At 39.0% G+C, this 19,310-nt stretch overlaps 2 protein-coding genes across 2 annotated transcripts; both read right to left on the bottom strand.

Annotated features, from left to right (window-relative positions):
• Nucleotides 1–3,103: 3,103 nt before the first annotated feature.
• LOC102700367 (L-ascorbate oxidase-like) lies at nucleotides 3,104–5,177 on the bottom strand. The gene is made up of 4 exons (XM_040527272.1): nucleotides 4,911–5,177; nucleotides 4,685–4,777; nucleotides 4,385–4,597; nucleotides 3,104–4,279 (listed from the first exon to the last, which is right to left on the bottom strand). Exons 1-4 carry the CDS (start codon nucleotides 5,175–5,177, stop codon nucleotides 3,104–3,106), a joined length of 1,749 nt encoding a protein of 582 aa, XP_040383206.1.
• Nucleotides 5,178–6,870: 1,693 nt separating this feature from the next.
• LOC102700084 (MADS-box transcription factor 8) lies at nucleotides 6,871–14,691 on the bottom strand. Its single transcript, XM_006660752.2, has 8 exons — nucleotides 14,413–14,691; nucleotides 10,076–10,154; nucleotides 9,434–9,504; nucleotides 8,881–8,980; nucleotides 8,719–8,760; nucleotides 8,560–8,601; nucleotides 7,650–7,813; nucleotides 6,871–7,261 (listed from the first exon to the last, which is right to left on the bottom strand). The coding sequence occupies exons 1-8, from the start codon at nucleotides 14,595–14,597 to the stop codon at nucleotides 7,198–7,200; spliced, it is 747 nt and encodes a 248-aa protein (XP_006660815.1). The 5' UTR covers nucleotides 14,598–14,691; the 3' UTR covers nucleotides 6,871–7,197.
• Nucleotides 14,692–19,310: the final 4,619 nt, after the last annotated feature.

The following is a 19,310-nucleotide window of genomic DNA, read 5'->3' as shown; positions in this document are numbered from 1 at the left end:
TAAAAACCCCTTAATATAAATAGACATACACATCGAGACTACTTATCATGATCTAATAAATTAAAAGTCATTTGTGATATGTGAGATGACAATCGTAAATATTCTTATTTGAACATGTATATATGTGTCCCGAAATATCACTTGGAGATGGTGTGTCTTTTCTTTTATGATGAAAAAAAATGATAATATGTAAAAGAAAAGTAATTTTTATATAGATCTATTCTCCGTGGAAAGGTAGATTTATTCATATATACACGCAAGAGTATTGTATACGACAGGTATGCAATGGTATGTCGCTCTCAAAAATCTGACAACACCGCTTAATTAATATATATCACGAGCATTTTAAACTAAACTATGGTATAAAGAAATTGCCATTTTATACGTGTTATTGCGTTACACGTTTTCATTATTTCATATCCGTACAAAATACACCGCAGTTTACAATAAAGAAAAAAATGCTTGACGCAAATATTAATTATTATCTCTGCACCCATGCACGGGATATATGGCGCATGTGCATGTGCGTATAGTTATCAATATCGTTTCTTTACACGGCCCAGCTAGAAGATATCACGTACAGGTCCTACAGGATGTTCACAATCACAGGAGTAATAATAATAAACGAAGCAATCAAAAAAAATTATATGTATAACAGTGTACTCCTCCGTCCCTAAATATTTAACGACGTTGACTTTTTTATACATGTTTGATTATTCATCTTATTTAATTTTTTAAAAGTTTCTAAATCTATATATATACATAAAAGTAATTTAACCATGATATATATATATATATGAATAGTTAAACGTGTATAAAAAAAGTTAACGACGTTAAATATTTAGAGGCGGAGGGAATATATATATAATCTAAATGCTGAAAAAATTACGACGAAGGAAATTTGATTGAGCAAACGGCATTTTGAACGGTAATTATACGGTATAAATCTCTATTTGATGATGAAGGAAGTGAAAGCCCGAATTGAGGTGACCTTTGAAAACCAACTAGAAGTGTTTCTCTGAACTTATAAAGCTCGCGTCCATCCATGTGAAAACTACGTGCTTCACGATATATCTAGGCCGTGGGAGTAGTGCTAGCAGCACATGTTTACATACGATTGCAGTACAGGATTTCCGGGCAATGCTCCGGTCGTCGGTCGACCGCTGGCGGCGGCCAGTGAGGGTGACTGACCGCCGTTCTCTTCGCAGGCCCTGCCGCACCGCATCCTTATATATATATATATATATATATATATATACACACATACATATATGTATGTATGTATGTATATATGTATAAAAGCTGAAATTTAAAATTTTAATCTTAAATTTAAAATTAATTTTAAATTTTTTACCAATGTTTATTTTTCATAAATCAATATATATATTTTTTATAAATATGTCGTTCGTACTAGCCGCGTACTACGAAGTCTGACCTTTTTTTTTCTACGGATGTCTCTGGAAGCACGTGAAGCTATGGCATATTAACTCCGTTCCGAAATTTGATTATTTTTTAATTTTTTATATAATGTTTGACTATTCGTCTTATTTAAAAAAATTTTGCGATTAGTATTTTTATTTTTACTAGATGATAAAACATGAATAATACTTTATGTGTGACTAATTTTTAAAGTTTTTTATAAATTTTTTAAATAAGACGAATAGTTAAACATTAAACACGAAAAAACGAAAAATAAAATTAATTATTACGGTAGACGGAGGGATGGTCGAGTGATCTCATACTACCGAGTACTAGTGCATGTGCCTTGAGTAGTACAAGTGAGCGACTGATGAGAGATACGATCGGTCGGTCGGAGACACCGAGGCCCTGCACAACGCCACAGGGAGTCCGAACAGTGAAGGTCCTATTTGCCAAAAAAGAAAAAAAAAACACGAATACGACACAGCTCACACCTGGTTGAATTGTGATGGGCCTCAATCTGGGCCAGCCTGAACACACGTGCTCGATCGGGTTGGGCTCTTATTGGGCCGTAATGGGCTGGACCATCACTATGGAGGCCCAAACCACAAGACATCGATGGATTGATCGTTCCGGCGCCGAAGCAAGTACTCTCTCCGTTTTATTTGACTTTTTTTACTTTGACCATTTATCTTATTAAAAAATATGAAAATATTATTTATTTTACTTATGGCTTATTTTATTATCAAAAAAATTTTAAGTAAAACTTATCATTTATTATATTTATACTAATTTTTGAATAAGACGAGTGGTCAAACGCTACAACATTTATACTAATTTTTGAATAAGACGAGTGGTCAAACGCTACAACCAAAAAGTCAAACATTTTCGATTATGAAACGGAGGTAGTAGTACGGTAATTCTTGGATTCCGATTTTGCTTTGCCGAACCAGCTAAAGCAATGCACCGTCCTGCTGGGATTTTAAGAGAAGGAAATGTGTTGCCTGTTGCAATTTTGCATCAAAATTTTTCACCGTGAGTAACATATTGACGAATTCTCAACATTTGAGGAGTCATGAGTGTTTAGCGAAAAGTCTATTTAGCAAACGCGCGCTCGGGAAGGGGCCGCGCGAACACGGCCCACGAAGGCTTGTTGGGCCGCTAGCATAGGGATTTGGTGGGCTGGCCCCACGGTAGAGCATTTAGGCCCAGTGTTTTGATGCAGGCGTGAGGTTTTTTTATTTACAAATAGATTTTTTATCTTTATGTGTATAAATTTTAGATGTATAAAGATTTTTATATATTAAGTTTATATCTGTTATTTTTTTGTATATGTTTTTTATATGTATGTATGTGTGTGTATATAAAGTTTACATGTACAAAATTTACATGTATAGAGTTGGTGTGTGTATACGTATAGAGGGGACGTATACGTCGTAGACGTGGTAAGCCGATCGAGCGCGCGTTAGACCTGCCCTCAAGATAGAGCCAATACATCTTATGTAGTATAAAATAGAGGTATATATTAACAAATGGTACAACAAATAAACATTATGATCGTTGCAATTATTACAAAAAATAGTTATTTAAAAAAATCCCAAGCCAAAAAAAAATTCAATTTTTGTTTGACACGGTGACGGAGTTCATCACCATGGAAAAAAAACACGCACACACAAGCTTATTTCTAGTAGTGATGGCCCTTGGTGCGGCCGCAACCCATGATCGCCGCCGGCAGCCGCGGCAGCATGTCGACGCCCTCCTCGAAGACGACGCCCATGCCCATGTAGACGTGCGACTCGAGGTGGCAGTGGAACAGCCACACGCCGGGGTTGTTCGCCCGGAACCTCACCGCCGTCCACCCCATCGGGTGCAGCGCCACCGTGTTCTTCATCACGGGGTCCCTCGCGTTCAGCCTCCAGCCGTCGGCCTCCGGGTCGAACTTGCCGTCGCCGTAGCCGAGCACCCAGAAGTCGTGGCCGTGGAGGTGCCACGGGTGGGTCTCGCTCCGGTTGTTCGCCGGGATCACCGTGTTCTGCAGCACCATGTCCACCACCGAGCCGAGGGCGAGGCGGTACGCGGCGCGGCGCACCGTCGCGGCCGCCTGCGGCGGGGAGGAGATGCTGACGTTCTTGTGGTCGTAGCTGTCCGGCGGCGGGCGCTGGTCGAACTCGCTGCGGAGGCCGTGCTTCATGGCGACGAGGTAGGGGGTGGCCGGGAACTGGAGGGACACGCCGTTGATGGCCCACTTGGTGTGGCCGTCGATCTTGTCCTGCGTGTTGAGGAGGAGGAGGACGCGGTCGGGCCTCGCCGGCGGCGGCTCGACGTGGCCGGGGAGCGCGACGAAGGAGTTGCTCTGCGCGACCCTGCTCCTCGTGTCGTTCCACGCTGGCCCCGCCGGAGGCGGCGTCGGAGGCAGCGCGCGGGGGTCGTTGCTGCTCCCGCCGGCGGCGGCGGTGGCGTACCTCAGGACGGCCCTTCCCGGCGACGTCCTGGTGGGGTCGCGGCTGACGATGTGCGACGTGGCCCAGTAGCTCCGCGACGGGTCCTGGTCGGCGGTGACCAGCACGGAGTAGGTCTCGCCGGAGTAGACGAAGAGGTTCTTCACCACCACCGGCTTCACATAGTACCCGTCGGCCTCCACCACCGTCATCGTGTGCCCCTCGATCCCGAAGCTGAGCGACGACAGCGACGTCAGGCTGCCGATGCGGAGGCGGTACGTCTTCCCCGGCACGGCGGTGAACAGCGTCGGCCACACACACTCGGGACCGGACGCATTGCACGCTCCGCCGCCGGCGCCGGCGCCGCCGCTAGCCGCCGACAGCGAGCAGTTGTACACCCCTCTCCCGTTGATCAGCAGCGACTGGATCAAACAAAAACGAAGCAAAAAAACCCATCAAATTAATGGCAACGAACTTGACTGCGAGCTATGCAGCTTGGTGCAGTTGCCATCGAGATTATTGATCACCTGGGGCTCGCCGACGAAGGCGAAGGGGATGGAGGCGAGGCCGACGGCCTGCTCGTAGACGCTCTTGTGCCACCAGTCCATGAGGAGGACGGTGCGCTCCTCGTCATAGGCGAAGGGCTCGGCGGCGCCGTCCGGCTCCGACACGACGAGCATCCCGTCGAGCCCCGCCACGCGCTGCATGCCGTAGTGCGCGTGGTACATGTACGTGCCCGGCTGCATCCCGGCGACCAAAACTAATCAAAGGTTTGTTCGTCCATCGAAAGCTTCAACCATGGCGCAATCGGTGGATCGTTTGCTTACTCTGTCGACGACGAATCTGTAGGTGAAGGTCTCGCCGGGGAGGATGGGGCACTGCGTCACGCCGGCGGTGCCGTCGGCCCACGGGCTACCAATCTGCGACAGACAAACACGGCGGCCGGAGAGCGAGACAGTACATTGTTAGAACAGCATTCTCACATCGTACGCGCGCGCGCGAAGACATGGTCGCCGGCGACGGCGAGGTAAGGTGTGGGGGATGTGTGATGACCTGGCGGATGCCGTGCCAGTGGATGGCGGTGTTCTCGGTCTCGAGCATATTGTGGACGGTGACGACGAGGGTGTCGCCCTGCGCGGCGCGGATGGTCGGCCCGGGCGACTCGCCGTTGATGGTCACGGCCAGCTTCGTGACGCAGTCCGGCGACCTGTGCTGGTAAGTCACGTTCCACGTGTGGTGGTGTGTCGTCGCCTTCGCCTCTGCCGCCGCGCACAGGCAGGCGCACACGCAGGCCGCCACGGCGAGCCACCACCTCCTCATCGTCGTCGTCGCGACGTCCGCTCTCTAGCTACTAGCACACCAAGCTCCGAAATTTGCTGGGATTTTGCGATGAATCGGGCTTGAAATGGCCGATTTCGTGAGCAACAATCGACGTGCTCTGTGTACGTATTCTTTGCATTGCCACGAGACAATATTGTCCCTTTATATACACTTGGGGTTGGTGCGTGTACGCGTAGCAGCGTTGTTCGTTGACTTGTTCGTGCTCTGGCACACGTGCGTAGGGACGATCGACGAGGTGCGCAAGTGCTAATATACCACATGTAACAACTAATGAAATCCCTCGTCTTTTGACCTATACTTATAAACCAAGCTTTGAATTTATAATATTAAATTTAGATTAAATTTTATAATTTTTTTTGTTATAATTTGTTTTTCAGCTTTGCTCATAGAGTGATAAGAACATGTACATGAAAATTTTATTTATAAATTATTATTTTTTTAAATATGTTGTTTGACTTATTTTCTAGAAAAAACCAAACAATTACCTCCGGGCATGCATGCATGACGAAATATCTTATAGTTTGTTTCTATTTTTCTAAACCACGTGTGGTCAACGGATGTGCAGTAACTCAAAGTTAGTACGCCCTTCGTACATTAAGAGCTATTACTTTTTGGCATACGATTGGCAATTTATTTTATCAAAGAGTTTATATAATTATCATTTATTTTAGTGTGATTGAATTTATTACTAAATTTATTTTACTTACAACTTATCTTTTCATAAATTTACATAATACGACGAATGATGTATTTATTATCAATTAAAATATGGAAGGAGGCAGGAGAAAACACATGCCATAATGCACGAAGTCAACCGAATGATTTGGCGTCTGATTTAAAATGTAATAATAGCCTCCCACATATGATCATGTCGTGCTATTATTATCTAGAAAAAGAAGTATGACTAGGTCACGCATATTGCTGGGAGGATCGATATGTTTTTGAATTGATAGCCCAACGCACTCCAGCGCGTCCGTCGACATCTGAATGACTGAATGCGTCTTGCATGCGTGCTAGATTACGAAGACGAATTCTGGTCAAAGTCGGCCTGCACGTTGCTACAGGTGCAGCGTCTGTCTTAAAAAAAAATGGGTTAAACAATCACAATTGGGTCTAGATGTTGTGTTAGATGCATGCATGGACATTTAGCGGGTTCAAAATATATGAGTCAACCGGGATGAGTTTTGGACCAATGCTAAATTTAGTTGCTACCGTAAACAATAATCTTGCCTTACCTGAAAGGTTTCCTAATAAGTACTTCTGTTTGGTTCAGGCGTTAAAAGAACTGGTAGACTCAAGCATATTATATTGGACATTGGCTTAGACTTACTCCCTCCATTTCAAAATGTAACAATTTCTAGCGCTAAACACGGTATAAAGAAAGTACAGTGAATGATTAAAGAAATGTTGCCATTGATTAAGAACAAAAATATTGTGATTTGTATTTTTATTAAAGTACTTTTATGATTCCTATATATATGTTGTAATAGTGTTTTTAAAATTAAATACTTTAAAAATTATTAATGTACAAATTAAGTTTAAAAAATTTGACCACACCCTTATCCAAAACAAAAAAATGAAACTATAGTTAGTTAACCTAGTTAATCACAAAGATCCTAAAAAGGTGAATGCATTATGCGAACACTAATAATTAAAAGTTGTTATATTTGACACACTAAACAGTCAAATTTTACGGCAAATTATGAAATGTACACAAGCACTGCACTGTACCGTACGCAGTTTTTGTGCAGCATGCTGTCAGCCCATAGGCTGTCACATACGGCCTTTTATACCGGATACATTTGGACATCAAACAAACTAGACCCAACACGTACACGCATAAAGTGCGTGCATCACATCACAAAAGTTTTCACGCATTAGCTCACAAATTAACAAAGAGTTACGAATGCAATATTCATTCTTTGTAGTAGTAGATCTAAATGGTCGATGCAACTGTGTGTCGTCACATCCATTTTTTTATTGGTTGTCGCATCCACCTTCAAGGTAGCCATGCAGGCATGAAGGTAGTCACGCATGAGTTGTTCATCTGCTCTGCAGTAAACCTATGATACAAACACAGCAAAACTACATCAAAATATACTCCAGAATATATATATATATATATATATATATATATATATATATATATATATATATGTGTGTGTGTGTGTGTGTGTGTGTGTGTGTGTGTGTGTGTGTGGGGGGGGGGGGGCAGAATATACATCTTGATATGGAGGCTGGATTGATTCCTGTCATAAAAGAATTGTAATATGGAATATATATGTAGTGTAGATCAGGGCGTGCAGCCGTGCAGGTTTTAGGACAGAATAAAATAGCTCGATGCAATCGAATTGATTTTACAAACTAATGGATCAGTGGAAAGAGGTAAAACATAATGAAGAGCTTGCTGAATAACAATTAATGGAGAATTGAAGGAATTTGCTTACATACCCAATCTGCAAAGTGGGCTCTGCGGCGGCGTCGAGGGGATGAAAGAACCCGTTGCCACCGTGCGGTGGCACCTGCTGGACTGCATGAGGGGACTGCCGCTCATAACCAACTAGGGTGGCGCCTTGCTCCCACACTTGTCCGTGCAATTGGTTGCTCTCCTCCAGCTTTTGAATGAAATGGGTCGATGTTAATGCTTGTCAATGAAGAATATAAGGAGCAATATTGTTACTATAGTACATCGGCCAGCTAGTTCGATTTCATTTCACAGATATGCCCCCCCGAGTCCCAGTTATGAGTAGTTGGCCCTGGCCAGGATAGTTTTTTCTAAAAAAAACATTCGTAATAAATAATTTTATTATTCAACCTCAAAAAAAAATATTTTTATCGTATGAATCTTTTGATCACACTAGTGTCGATGACGGTACAAAGATGCTCCGCGTTGTAGTGTTGTCTTGCCACGTCAAGGTTGGTAGCGTAACCGAAAGGTTCATACAATGAAAATATTTTCTTTCAAGATTTACTAATAAAATTATTATAGAAAAAGTTTAAAAATAAAAAAAATTCGCCAGGATACATGTCGCTGAAAGAGATGCATTATGATATGTAATTCCGTACACACCCTTAAAACCCATTTAATTTCTTGATGTTTATGTACATGTATGCAAATTTATGTGGAAAGAACAAGCGTAAGTACTAGCTAGACACCCATGTTAAAGTTAAGAGATTGAATTCCATCTCAGAGGTACATCTGGTCTAACTTAAGTTCATGGATTCATAACAAACACGTCAAAAATGAAGTACAAATATACTTTAACTACAAAAGAAGAAAAAATCAGATACTCCGTGGAGATCGAATCTAAGATCAACTAAATGCAAGAAACTTATAAATGGTGCAAGCTAGAAAACTTACTTTTCTTCTAAGGCACTTATTTGCTTCACACAGCATTTGTTCCTGAAAAAAATTAGTGATATCATATTTGTTGAAAATAATTTTTTCCCTGATGATGGTACGCATCCAGATTTTAATCAAAAGAAAATCATATATAGGTATCTTATTTCAAGTGTGTACCCTCCTCTGGAGATCAGTGAGCTGATCGAGCATATGCTGTGTCTGCAACAAGATCAGCATTAATTTTGATTTAGGCCAGCATTTCTAGAACATATACGATGCTGCATAAACCATACTTTCTATATATATGAGGAAACCGAACATGAGAAACAAACGTATTACCCTTGTAGATCTGATGTGCCTTAAGGATGAATCAAGTTGTTTTTCAAGCTGCTCTAATTCTTTGATGCCAAGTGTTCCAAGATCCTCGCCAAGAAGATTCCTGTAATTGTCAACAGAAAGAACCATACTAATTAAATTTTATATATTTTATAAACTGTGATCTAGCAACTGCATGCTTCATGCATCAAATTCTCTAAGTAACTTCTGCGGTGTTTGACCTTTTGGCCTCCACTATATTAATTAGCCCTCTGGCCTGAAACAGGAGTAACTATTATCACTTGCAAAATCCAATACAGAGATAATTGCAGGCCCATGAGTCATCATATATCCATATGCCCACATATATTCAGTCCTGTTAACTCTAACAACATATGAGTTTCCAGGCATGCAATATAGATTTTTATCATCCAAATGACAAAGAGTAGCTGGCACATACAAATTTTATTGCTACAATACACACAATCAATTTACCTGGAAAGTAATATGTAAACTACAGACTAAATTTGTTTTTTTTACCATCAATAAAACTGTAAATGTAAAAAATAACTGATACCTTTGAGTTCTCTGTAAATTTTCCACCCGGGCTTTCAGTTTGAGGTACTCATTGCGACTGCTTTGCACTAGCTGAAAGATAAATTGAACTTCAGTATGAAGAACTCGAAATAAAAAAACTTAGTATTTCTGAGAAAAAAAATGCAAAACGAATATGTAATAGGAAATAATTTAGAGATTCTACCTGGAAACAAAGAATATAATTTCAAATGCAATTATTAGGCTACCGGAGGAATTCCATGAATTCAGTTGTCATATCACGGTTGATAAGTTGGTAACTATGTCCATTTTTTTAGTTGTATTCAGAGCCATATATTCATTTCCAGCTAGTAAAAAATGGCAGCAATAATTCTGTTTTGTCATGTGAAAATACTGTAATAATATTCATGCTAGTTCTAGTACTCTTGATATGTGGCCTTTTAAAGTGCTATCATTTCCAGACTCCAGTGTTTTTTGCGCTATTCTATGTCTATGTACTTGTAACTTAAGACAATACAAAAAGTAGTAATCAAACTTCAGGAATTAAATTGTTGAATTCCAGTATTATTATCCAGTGAAATAAAAATTAATCATAACACATGCTATAAAAGAAAGTCACTACTCACTAAAAAGTCTCAAATATATTAACAGAAATATATTTAACCTCATTTTCCTTGTTCTGTATTGTAGTATCTGGCCCGCCATAGCTGCATTTTTGGTATCTCTCAAGTGTTCTGGTCATGCTGCAAGATCAAACACAAATGGCTATATTCACGCATAACAACAATATATAGGGCCAATTCTTTCCGGGAATCACATTGATGAATTTGTGGAGAAGAATTTTGTTTCACTTGATTAGAAGAGTAATGGAATTGTGATATTTTGATTTGTGATGCTCAGAGAAGAGGAATGAATTGAAGGTGCTTGCAAAATTCACAACAAATCTTTCTCCTTGCACTAATAGTTCAAGTTCATTTCTGTACTACCTGGAGTATGTCCTAAAATGTAAGCATATTTATTTATGTTGTTTAGTAGAAATTAAGATTAAAAATAAAAAATACCGTGTCTTTTAAGTTTTAATAAATAAGGAATGGATAGGATGCGAGATTAGTTGAAGATAAAATAGAAACATTTTTTTAATAAAAAACAAATGATGGGACAAATAGTACTAAAAGTAATATAAAAAATATTTATATTTTAATACAAGATTGAAATATGAGAAATGACTGCATTTTAGAATGCAGGGAGTTAGGGAGTATGTCCCTCCAGTCCATGATATCTCTAAACCAACCTAACTCAAGGTCACTTCCATAAAAAGAAATTACATTGCGAATTTTACAGAGAGCCATCAAATTCTTTAGACGACGCAGGATCAGATGACAAATACAACGTGTAGTAGTTATCCATTTGACAGCATAAAATACTGGACTAGCTATAGCTAGCAACTTTTACATGCCTAGCTATAGAAGGGACATCTGATGAAGCCTCGATTCTGACAGCTCAGCCGTGAGAGCTGAAGAGACCAATCGAATGACAATTGAAAGCTGTCAATTCTGTACCGTGCAATGAAATCAAGCCAGTCCTAGGAATATTGTGTACTGCTTCGCAGGATTTCTTCGGAGGCGACGAGTAGGGGTGTTCCATGTTTCATTCACGCACCCTATCTAATCGATTTCCTTGTCCAATGAAATCATGTATATTTGTATGCTAAAAGAAACTGTGTATGTGAACGCATGTGGTAAATGGAAGAACTTCGTAGGTGCATTAGTTTTAGTTTGTTAATTTAGGTATGAAATGAAATCTTTTATACACAACGTTTCTTACAGTTTAAATGCACACATGGACGAACACCATGCACATCCATGTGGGTAAAATGAGTAAGAAGATTTAACTATTTACTCCCTATGTCCCATATTATAAGTAATTATGATATATTTTCAAATGATTTAAGGTTAAACAGAAAATATTGATATAGTTGTTTGAAGGTGGAGAGTAAGTTGAGAATAAATTTAATTAAATTGATTGATAAAACAACTAATATAAAAAAACAATAACATTACAATATAAGGTAGAGGAGGCAACATTTTTTATATTATGGAATAAAGAGAGTACTATATCATCAGATTATCCTAGTGGATTCTACTAGTTCTATAATTAGCATATTTTGCAGGAGTCCTGTGCCAATGTAATCAACAAACAGAGGAAAGAGAGTTTGTCTAACCCAGTTAAGAATAGAGTAAAATCAGCGCTGCTACTTGGATACCTTTTTTCATTCCGATCGAAGAAAAATACGTACTTCAGGTTTGAAAACATGTACAGTATGATTTAAGACGAAATTGTAGCACTGGCCTACTGGGGCGCTTATGTTTAGTGTAGTTTAACAAGTTGGAATTTGACATCATTCAAATATATGTCATTTTGTTCTCTTTTCATGTTGAGTAAGTACGTTCAAAACAAAACAGACGAACCTTAATTTGTGTTATCTATTATATATATAAAGTAATAGAAAAAGGAGGCTCCACCTTGCTCCTCACGGGTTAGAAATTCTGAGATTAATCAAAGAAAAATAGGGAGAAAAAAGAAAAAATAATCAAAGGAAAGGAAAAAAAACCAATCGGATAGCAATAAAAAACCAATCGGATAAAATAGAAAAGTTAATTGGATAATAGATTAGTAAATTTGGAAGAGTCAATCGGACAACAGATATACAAATCTATTCTGTCTCTGTTTATGAGCTGCTACTTCCGAAACCGATTAAACTTATCTGGCCAGCCTCGCTTGGATAACAACGCGGAAACAACTGCTTAGTTCTATAGAAAACGAGACTGCAAGAGATGAGAGGTGGGCAATTCAAAATAATTGATGATTTAAAACATATGATATTATGAATAAAAAACAAGACAATTAAAAAACATATGATGAGTCCAGGTAGAAATACAAATTACAAAATATAAAAATTAATACCAAGATAAGACTCCATATAGAAATACAATTACAATGTACGGAAAATCTAAAATTTGGACTAAAAACTAAAATTAATCACAATTGAGAGATATATTTCTAAATGGACTCTTATCTCAATATTAATCAAGAGAAAAATAAAAGTGATGAAATTGTATTTAGAATAAAAAAGTGAGAAAATTAAAACGCAAATCCGTGTAGAAATACATTTTTCACGTTAATTAAAATTTTTCACATGCTAATCGAAGAAAAACAAAATAGCTTTATCTTTATGTCCATAGAAATGAGATTTAATCCTCAGACCTATACCAACGTAATAGAAGAGTTCATATGGTCCAAAACATGAGTAACAACAACAAAATAAAATATAAGAAAGCCGGTAATAAATATTTATTGATAATGATGCACATTTGTTTTCTTTAGTATCATTAGAGATACTAAGAAGATATCACTAATATCCTGGAGATAAATACGGAAAATGAAGAGAAACAAATATACGAGAGTGGTTAAATATCATTCATTTATTTTAATAGTAAATGGTCTATTACTTTTGCTTTATATACATATGAATTACTATGTTAGTCAAAATATCAAACGTATAAATTTGATCAAGTTAAGCCAGAGTTTAAAAATTATATTATTATTTTTACTATTCTAAAATAAAATGCGAAGGCATATATGTTATTTTGCACAATCCGCGCGGGCCATCATGCTAGTTTGGTTTTATGAGAGCAGTCCGTGTTATGCTTGTATTATTGGAACATTAAATGGTGGACTTTTAATCTTTTTATTTTGCCTGCAACATTAAATGGTGGACTTTTAATCTTTTTAATTTGCCTGCAATTTCTATATGGAACACCAGGAGCAACTATAGCAAAATGTTTCTCTATAAACACAATAACAAATGATTTCTAGTTCCAAATCAATTCAGATAGCTTATCATCTGCAATTTGTGCATGATAGTTTAGCCAATCAGGTGCCCTATTTGCTTATTAAAGACAAATATGCATGACTTTTCATAGACTTATCTCAGAGCATCAGGCCTTTATATTTAATTGATATGCTTCCTCAGAGATGCAACCAAAATTCACTTCAAAATTAAAACAGTCTCCCCACCCTGTTCTTAAAAAAACAAACAAAAAACTATGAAACGAAACCCTCCAAATTCCCCAAGACACTGCCTCAAAAACCATGGCGATCGAACCCCAGCGAGGTGAATGACGTCGATGCAGTGGACGTTTCGTTTATACACATATTTGAGAAATTGGTAAGTTATGCTGCCTATGCATGAAGCAATATCACACCCCAGCTAACAGATCTAGTCAAATTCATACTCCCGATGCATATAAAATATTAATTTCGAGCAAACAACTAACCAGATCCCAAAGGAAAACTTGCATATATATCCTCCAACATTATAGGAGATCGATCGAAGCCTCGAACAATCAATTAATTTTTCTTCAAAAAAAAATTGATTTGCCCCATGATTATTTAAATCCCTTATGCACTAGCTAGGTATCCCATGCATGCACATAAATTAATTGCAATTAAACAAACCGCGAGCGATTAAACGCGCCATCAGAGACCAAATGGCAAACCAGCACTACAAGTAGTGCAAAAACCCATAGATCTACACACAAGCACCCGATCAAACGAACAAAAACCCTAATTCCCATACGAATCCACCAACTTTGCACTCCCAAACCCTCCGAGAACGCACCGACGCATGAGCAGCTCCGACCCCGGAGCTGCTCCACTCGCAGATCCACCGTCTCCCTCCCAGATCCCCGCGAAATCAGCCCCAAAAAATGCTCAGAAACTAAAATCCCATGCTCCATGCAACACCGTGCGCTCCAGATCTGGAATTCTGGAGCCGCGTGAACGCGCGCCGTAATAACTACCTAACCCTAACCCTAGCTAGCTGCGACTGCGTGCAGCTATCGTTCGAGAAATCTAGCTAGCGCGCGGGCTCGGTGCGGTGTACGTACGAACTCGCCGGCTCGCGCGCGTGTGGCGATCGAAGATCGAGGATATGTATACCTCTGGCCGCTGCAGAACTCGTAGAGCTTGCCGCGGTTGGAGAAGATGATGAGCGCGACCTCGGCGTCGCAGAGCACGGAGAGCTCGTAGGCCTTCTTGAGCAGCCCGTTCCGGCGCTTGGCGAACGTCACCTGCCGGTTGATCTTGTTTTCGATCCTCTTCAGCTCCACCCTCCCCCTCCCCATGGCCGGTTGATCTTGTTCTCGATCGATTCCTAAAAGCGAACGAAGAAGAAGAGGAAGCTAGCGAAGCAAGCAAAGCAAGGCAGGCGGAGGGGGAGGAGGAAGAAGAGGGGTATAAAAAGGGAAGGGGGGTGGGGGTGGGCTCCCCCCACGTTGCCATTTTCGGCAAGGTGGGAACCCTAGGCCGGCCACTCTCGCTTCGCTATCGCGCACAGCTCGATCCCACCGTGTACGCACGCTAGCTCGATCGATGGATCGGGGTTTCCGGTTCCCGCCTCCCTCCCCGCTAAACCCCAATTCGGTCCATTAATGAATGCGTCGTCGTCTTGATTGCATTTACACGTACGTACGTACACTGATTGGTTTGGATTTCTCTCTCTCTCTCTCTCTCTCTATTCTCTCTGGTCAAGATGGAGAGCGAGTGAGGAATCGACAGGTCGAGAAAGCGCGGAAAAGCAGGGGAGAAAAGTAAGTGGCCACCTTTTTGCGCTGGCAACCTTGGAGTTTCGGGAAAATGCCCCTTCCTTGACTAATCTAGGAGTGTTAAGACCATTCTTAACCCAATGATTAGGATGATGCCCATAACATTAAATAAGTTGACATATAGGATGAAACATGATGTGGCAAGTGAATAAATGAGAAAAGAGAATGAAACACTGTCTTGCATGAGACATGGTTTCTACATAACATTCAAGATATCATGTAAGATAAATAGCATTAAATTGAAGTATGGAATAGTAGTGTTTACATTGAAAGAGTAGTGTCTAAGAGTTTATGGAAATTATATCTAGTGTTATTGGTTGGGAACACCCTCATAGTGCTAATTTGTACTTTATTCGTTTCATATTATAAACTTTTCTATATATATTTTATATGTATGTCTAAATTTAATAGCACATATATAAATATATAAATATTAAAAAAATTTATAATATAAAATAGAAGGAGAAGGAGCATGTGCCATGGTTGTCATGGTTCGTGCATACAAAGTGGAGCTCTTCTGGGGGCTGTTCTTTTGGCTAAAGTAGCTTAGCTACTCGATATTTCTGACTCCCTTCGTTTTATATTATAAATTTTTTTAGGGTCTATTTAAATTCATCCGTATAACAATGGTATATGTTTTATATATGTTTCTAAATTATTACTATACATATAAATCTAAGAAATATCATAAAGTCTTATAATATTAAACGTACATGGTGTGTTTTATACTAAAAGTTTCTAGGCAAAAGATGTTTTTTTGAGCGATGTCCCCTGATTATTTTTTGAGATTTTCGCCGTTGCAATGTGTAATGCTTGGGTATGTATACGGCTTGTGTGTAATGCTTGGGTCTGTAGGGATTGTGTGTGCTCTTCCCTCGAAAAGGAAAAGAAATGTGTTCTCTTTCACTTTGCCCTCGTTCCGTGTTAGCTAACCATATGTGAACTCGTCGTTCTGAATAGATACAACGAGGCATCTAAATTGCGTATCATCTTACTACCTCCGCCCTTGAATGTTTAACGTTATTGACTTTTTTATATATGATTGATCATTCGTCTTATTTAATTTTTTAAAAAATATGTAAAACTATATATATATGTATAAAAGTATATTTAACAATAAATGAAATGATATAGAAATAATTAATAATTATGTAACTTTTTTAATAAGATGAATAGTTAAACATGTGTAAAAAGTCAACGTCGTCAAATATTTAGGGATAGAGTGAGTATATGTTAAAGTTCTAATAAAAAGCACCTTTATGTATTTAATGCAAAAAATATAATAAATGAAATTGACATGTGTTATACCTCCTCGACCCAAAATGTCTTGCTTTCTAGCACTCAAATCTCTCGCAAATATGGATTCCCAACAAAAATCCAATGAATAACTCTAAAACTGGTTTGTTATGAAGGGAGTCTATGTAAATTGATGTTGGGAAACGAAACCATACGAACACGTATTTCTTGTAGAAAAGATCCCAATCTATTGAAGCTCACTGGGACGATCTGTGTCTCTTGCATATATCTGCTTGTAGCTAGATATCAAACCTAATTAATAGGCTAAAAATAAGGTCTTCACTACGCATTAGCTATAGTAGAAATGCTGCATGAGCATCTATATGCCACGTATCATGTATTTCCCCTACAACAACTAATTCACATTTGTGCACCTAACATATTACGGTTTACTGAAAATTAAGCTTTTAGTCCGATCAAGAAACTTGCATTAAAATAATATAATCATTATCAATACCAACAAACTAGACAGCACTGAAATTACTCGTGAAATGTTTCCCCAAATCCAGCCCCCAGTATTGAGTGGCAACACCGATATTGATAGTCCCTCCGTTAAAAATAAAATTACTTCTACTGTTCACTCTTTATTCTAAAATAAAATTATTTCTTCACATAGCTTATCATTTCGACCAATCACAACTATTCTTCATTAAATTTTCTTACCTATATTTTTCTGTAATTAATTATAATTTTTTTCAATCACTCACTTTTTTTATCTTTGTAATGAGACATAAAAATAATTATATTTTAAGTCGGTAGGCCAGTTTGGTAAACCAACCTGATAGCTATATGCAACGTCTAGAGGCGAGAGGCTAAGGCTCTCATTAGTTCCAAAAAAGTTTTTCCAAAAACATCACATGTATCTAAATAGAGCATTAAATATATATATGAACATTAAAATAAATTACACAGTTATAGGGAAAATCGTAAGACGAATCTATTGAGCCTAATTAGTACGTGATTAGCCATAAGTGCTACAGTAACTCACACGTGCTCAAAAGATTCACCTCGCAGTTTTTTTTATGAAATCTATAATTCCGTATATCCAACGTGATGTTTTTGGTAAAAAAAATTTACAAACTGAGCCGGGCATAGACCGTAAAACCAGTCCGACCCAACCTCGTCCCTCCGCCCGCAACAACATCGCAAAGGCAAAAAGAAAGAAAAAAAAAAGCCCCGTCGCGTGCGTGCCGGTGCCATTCCACCTCCATCCCAAAATAAACGAATTTATGTGTTTTTTTAAAAAATTATGACTCTTCGTCTTATTTAAAATTTTTTATGATTACTATTTTTATTGTTACTACACGATAAAACATAAATAGACCTTTACGGTTTTCAATTTTTCAATAAATTTTTCAAATAAAACAGATGGTCAAACGCTCGACCTAAGAGCATCCCTAACAGCTCATCTAAATTTGGACATCCATATCTTTATTTGGATGATCATCTAAACTAGTTTCATCCTTCATAACTCTTTCTATTCCACTAGATCATCCATATATGATATCATTTATATCTCTTTGAAGGATGGAGAGATCATCCAAATATGAAGTTTCTCTCTTAATATGGATGACATCTAAAAATAGATGATAGGATGACTGTTCTGTTAGAGCTCAATTTGTACTCTGTATCCTCTATTTTCAGGATAGAGAATGGGATAGATGAGTTGTTGGGGATGCTCTAAGGCCCTGTTTCTTTCAGCTTAAGATTATTATAATCTAGATTATTGAGTCAGATTACTATAAGTTAGATGGTTATAATATGTAGTAGAATAAGCTGTGAGTTATTTCTTTTCTAGATTATTAGAGTCTGTATTATTGGATTGCAAGTCTAAAGAGGGAGTGGAGTGGCATGGTGGGTAATTTTTCACCTAATAATCTAAAAAAGCATACCTAAATGAGCTTATCAGATTATAATAAGCTGTGCTCCAGATTATAATAAGCCACTTCAATAAGTTCAATAAGTTATCTGTTTTTTCAGTTTACTCCTAATAATCTGAATTATAATAATCCTGAACTGAAAAAAATAAGGTCCGAAAAAACCAAAATTCCTTTTTCTAGATGGGACGGAGTAGTACTACACACGAACACGTACTACTACCTAGGAGTGCGCCGGTACGCGAGCCGTTGGAACCAACGGTCCGGACGGTGGCCGGCGTCCGGCGCCAGGAGCGCCGGCCGGTCATCATGATCCCCGCCGGGCTCCCGGCCGGCCGCGCGCGGCTTCCACGCAGCAACTCACATGTCGACACGACGACACCGCGTGACGCAGCTAGCCAAAGGCAAACCTGCCGGCTGGGCTTGCGCCGAAACACCACCATACTTTTTTTTTTCTTGCTAAAAAGTACTCCCACTCATTTTTTATATACTAACGACATATATTTAATTACGGAGGAGGGAGTATAAACATTTTTAGTGTTTTTCAAGATGATATTTTGTATAGATAATTTTACTGTGCACTTTATATACTATAAATTTATTTTTATATATATATTTTTTCTTATACATAAAATTTATAATGTGTTAATAAACCTTTATAATACAATCATAAATTATAGAAAAGTTACATATATAAACTGTCGTTATTAGGTTCGTGCGGGTTAACGGGCGTTTGGCCGTTAGACCCACCGGGGGCGGTTTGGGGTGGCTTTTATCGGCGCGTCGCGTCGCGTCCGGCCCGGTGCCTGCCTGGCTACAACCAAACCTACCTACGACGCCTCCGCTCGCACCTGCTTCTGTTGTCTTTCAATCCATCCATCCATCCAATCCAATCAATCGATCCGCGATCCATCCATTGATCCGCAGGGTCCAGTACGTCCAGCCACCGGGGCTCGCAAAAGCAACTCGTTTTCTTTTAAAAAAAAATGGCCCCGAAATCTTCCAAATGGGATTTTTGTTATCAAATTCAAATGTTAAAATTCAAAAGATCAGTTAAAAT

This window comes from Oryza brachyantha, chromosome 9 (assembly GCF_000231095.2).
Source record: "Oryza brachyantha chromosome 9, ObraRS2, whole genome shotgun sequence".
Taxonomy (NCBI): Eukaryota; Viridiplantae; Streptophyta; class Magnoliopsida; order Poales; family Poaceae; genus Oryza; species Oryza brachyantha.
This window is presented reverse-complemented; position numbering and strand designations above follow the sequence as displayed.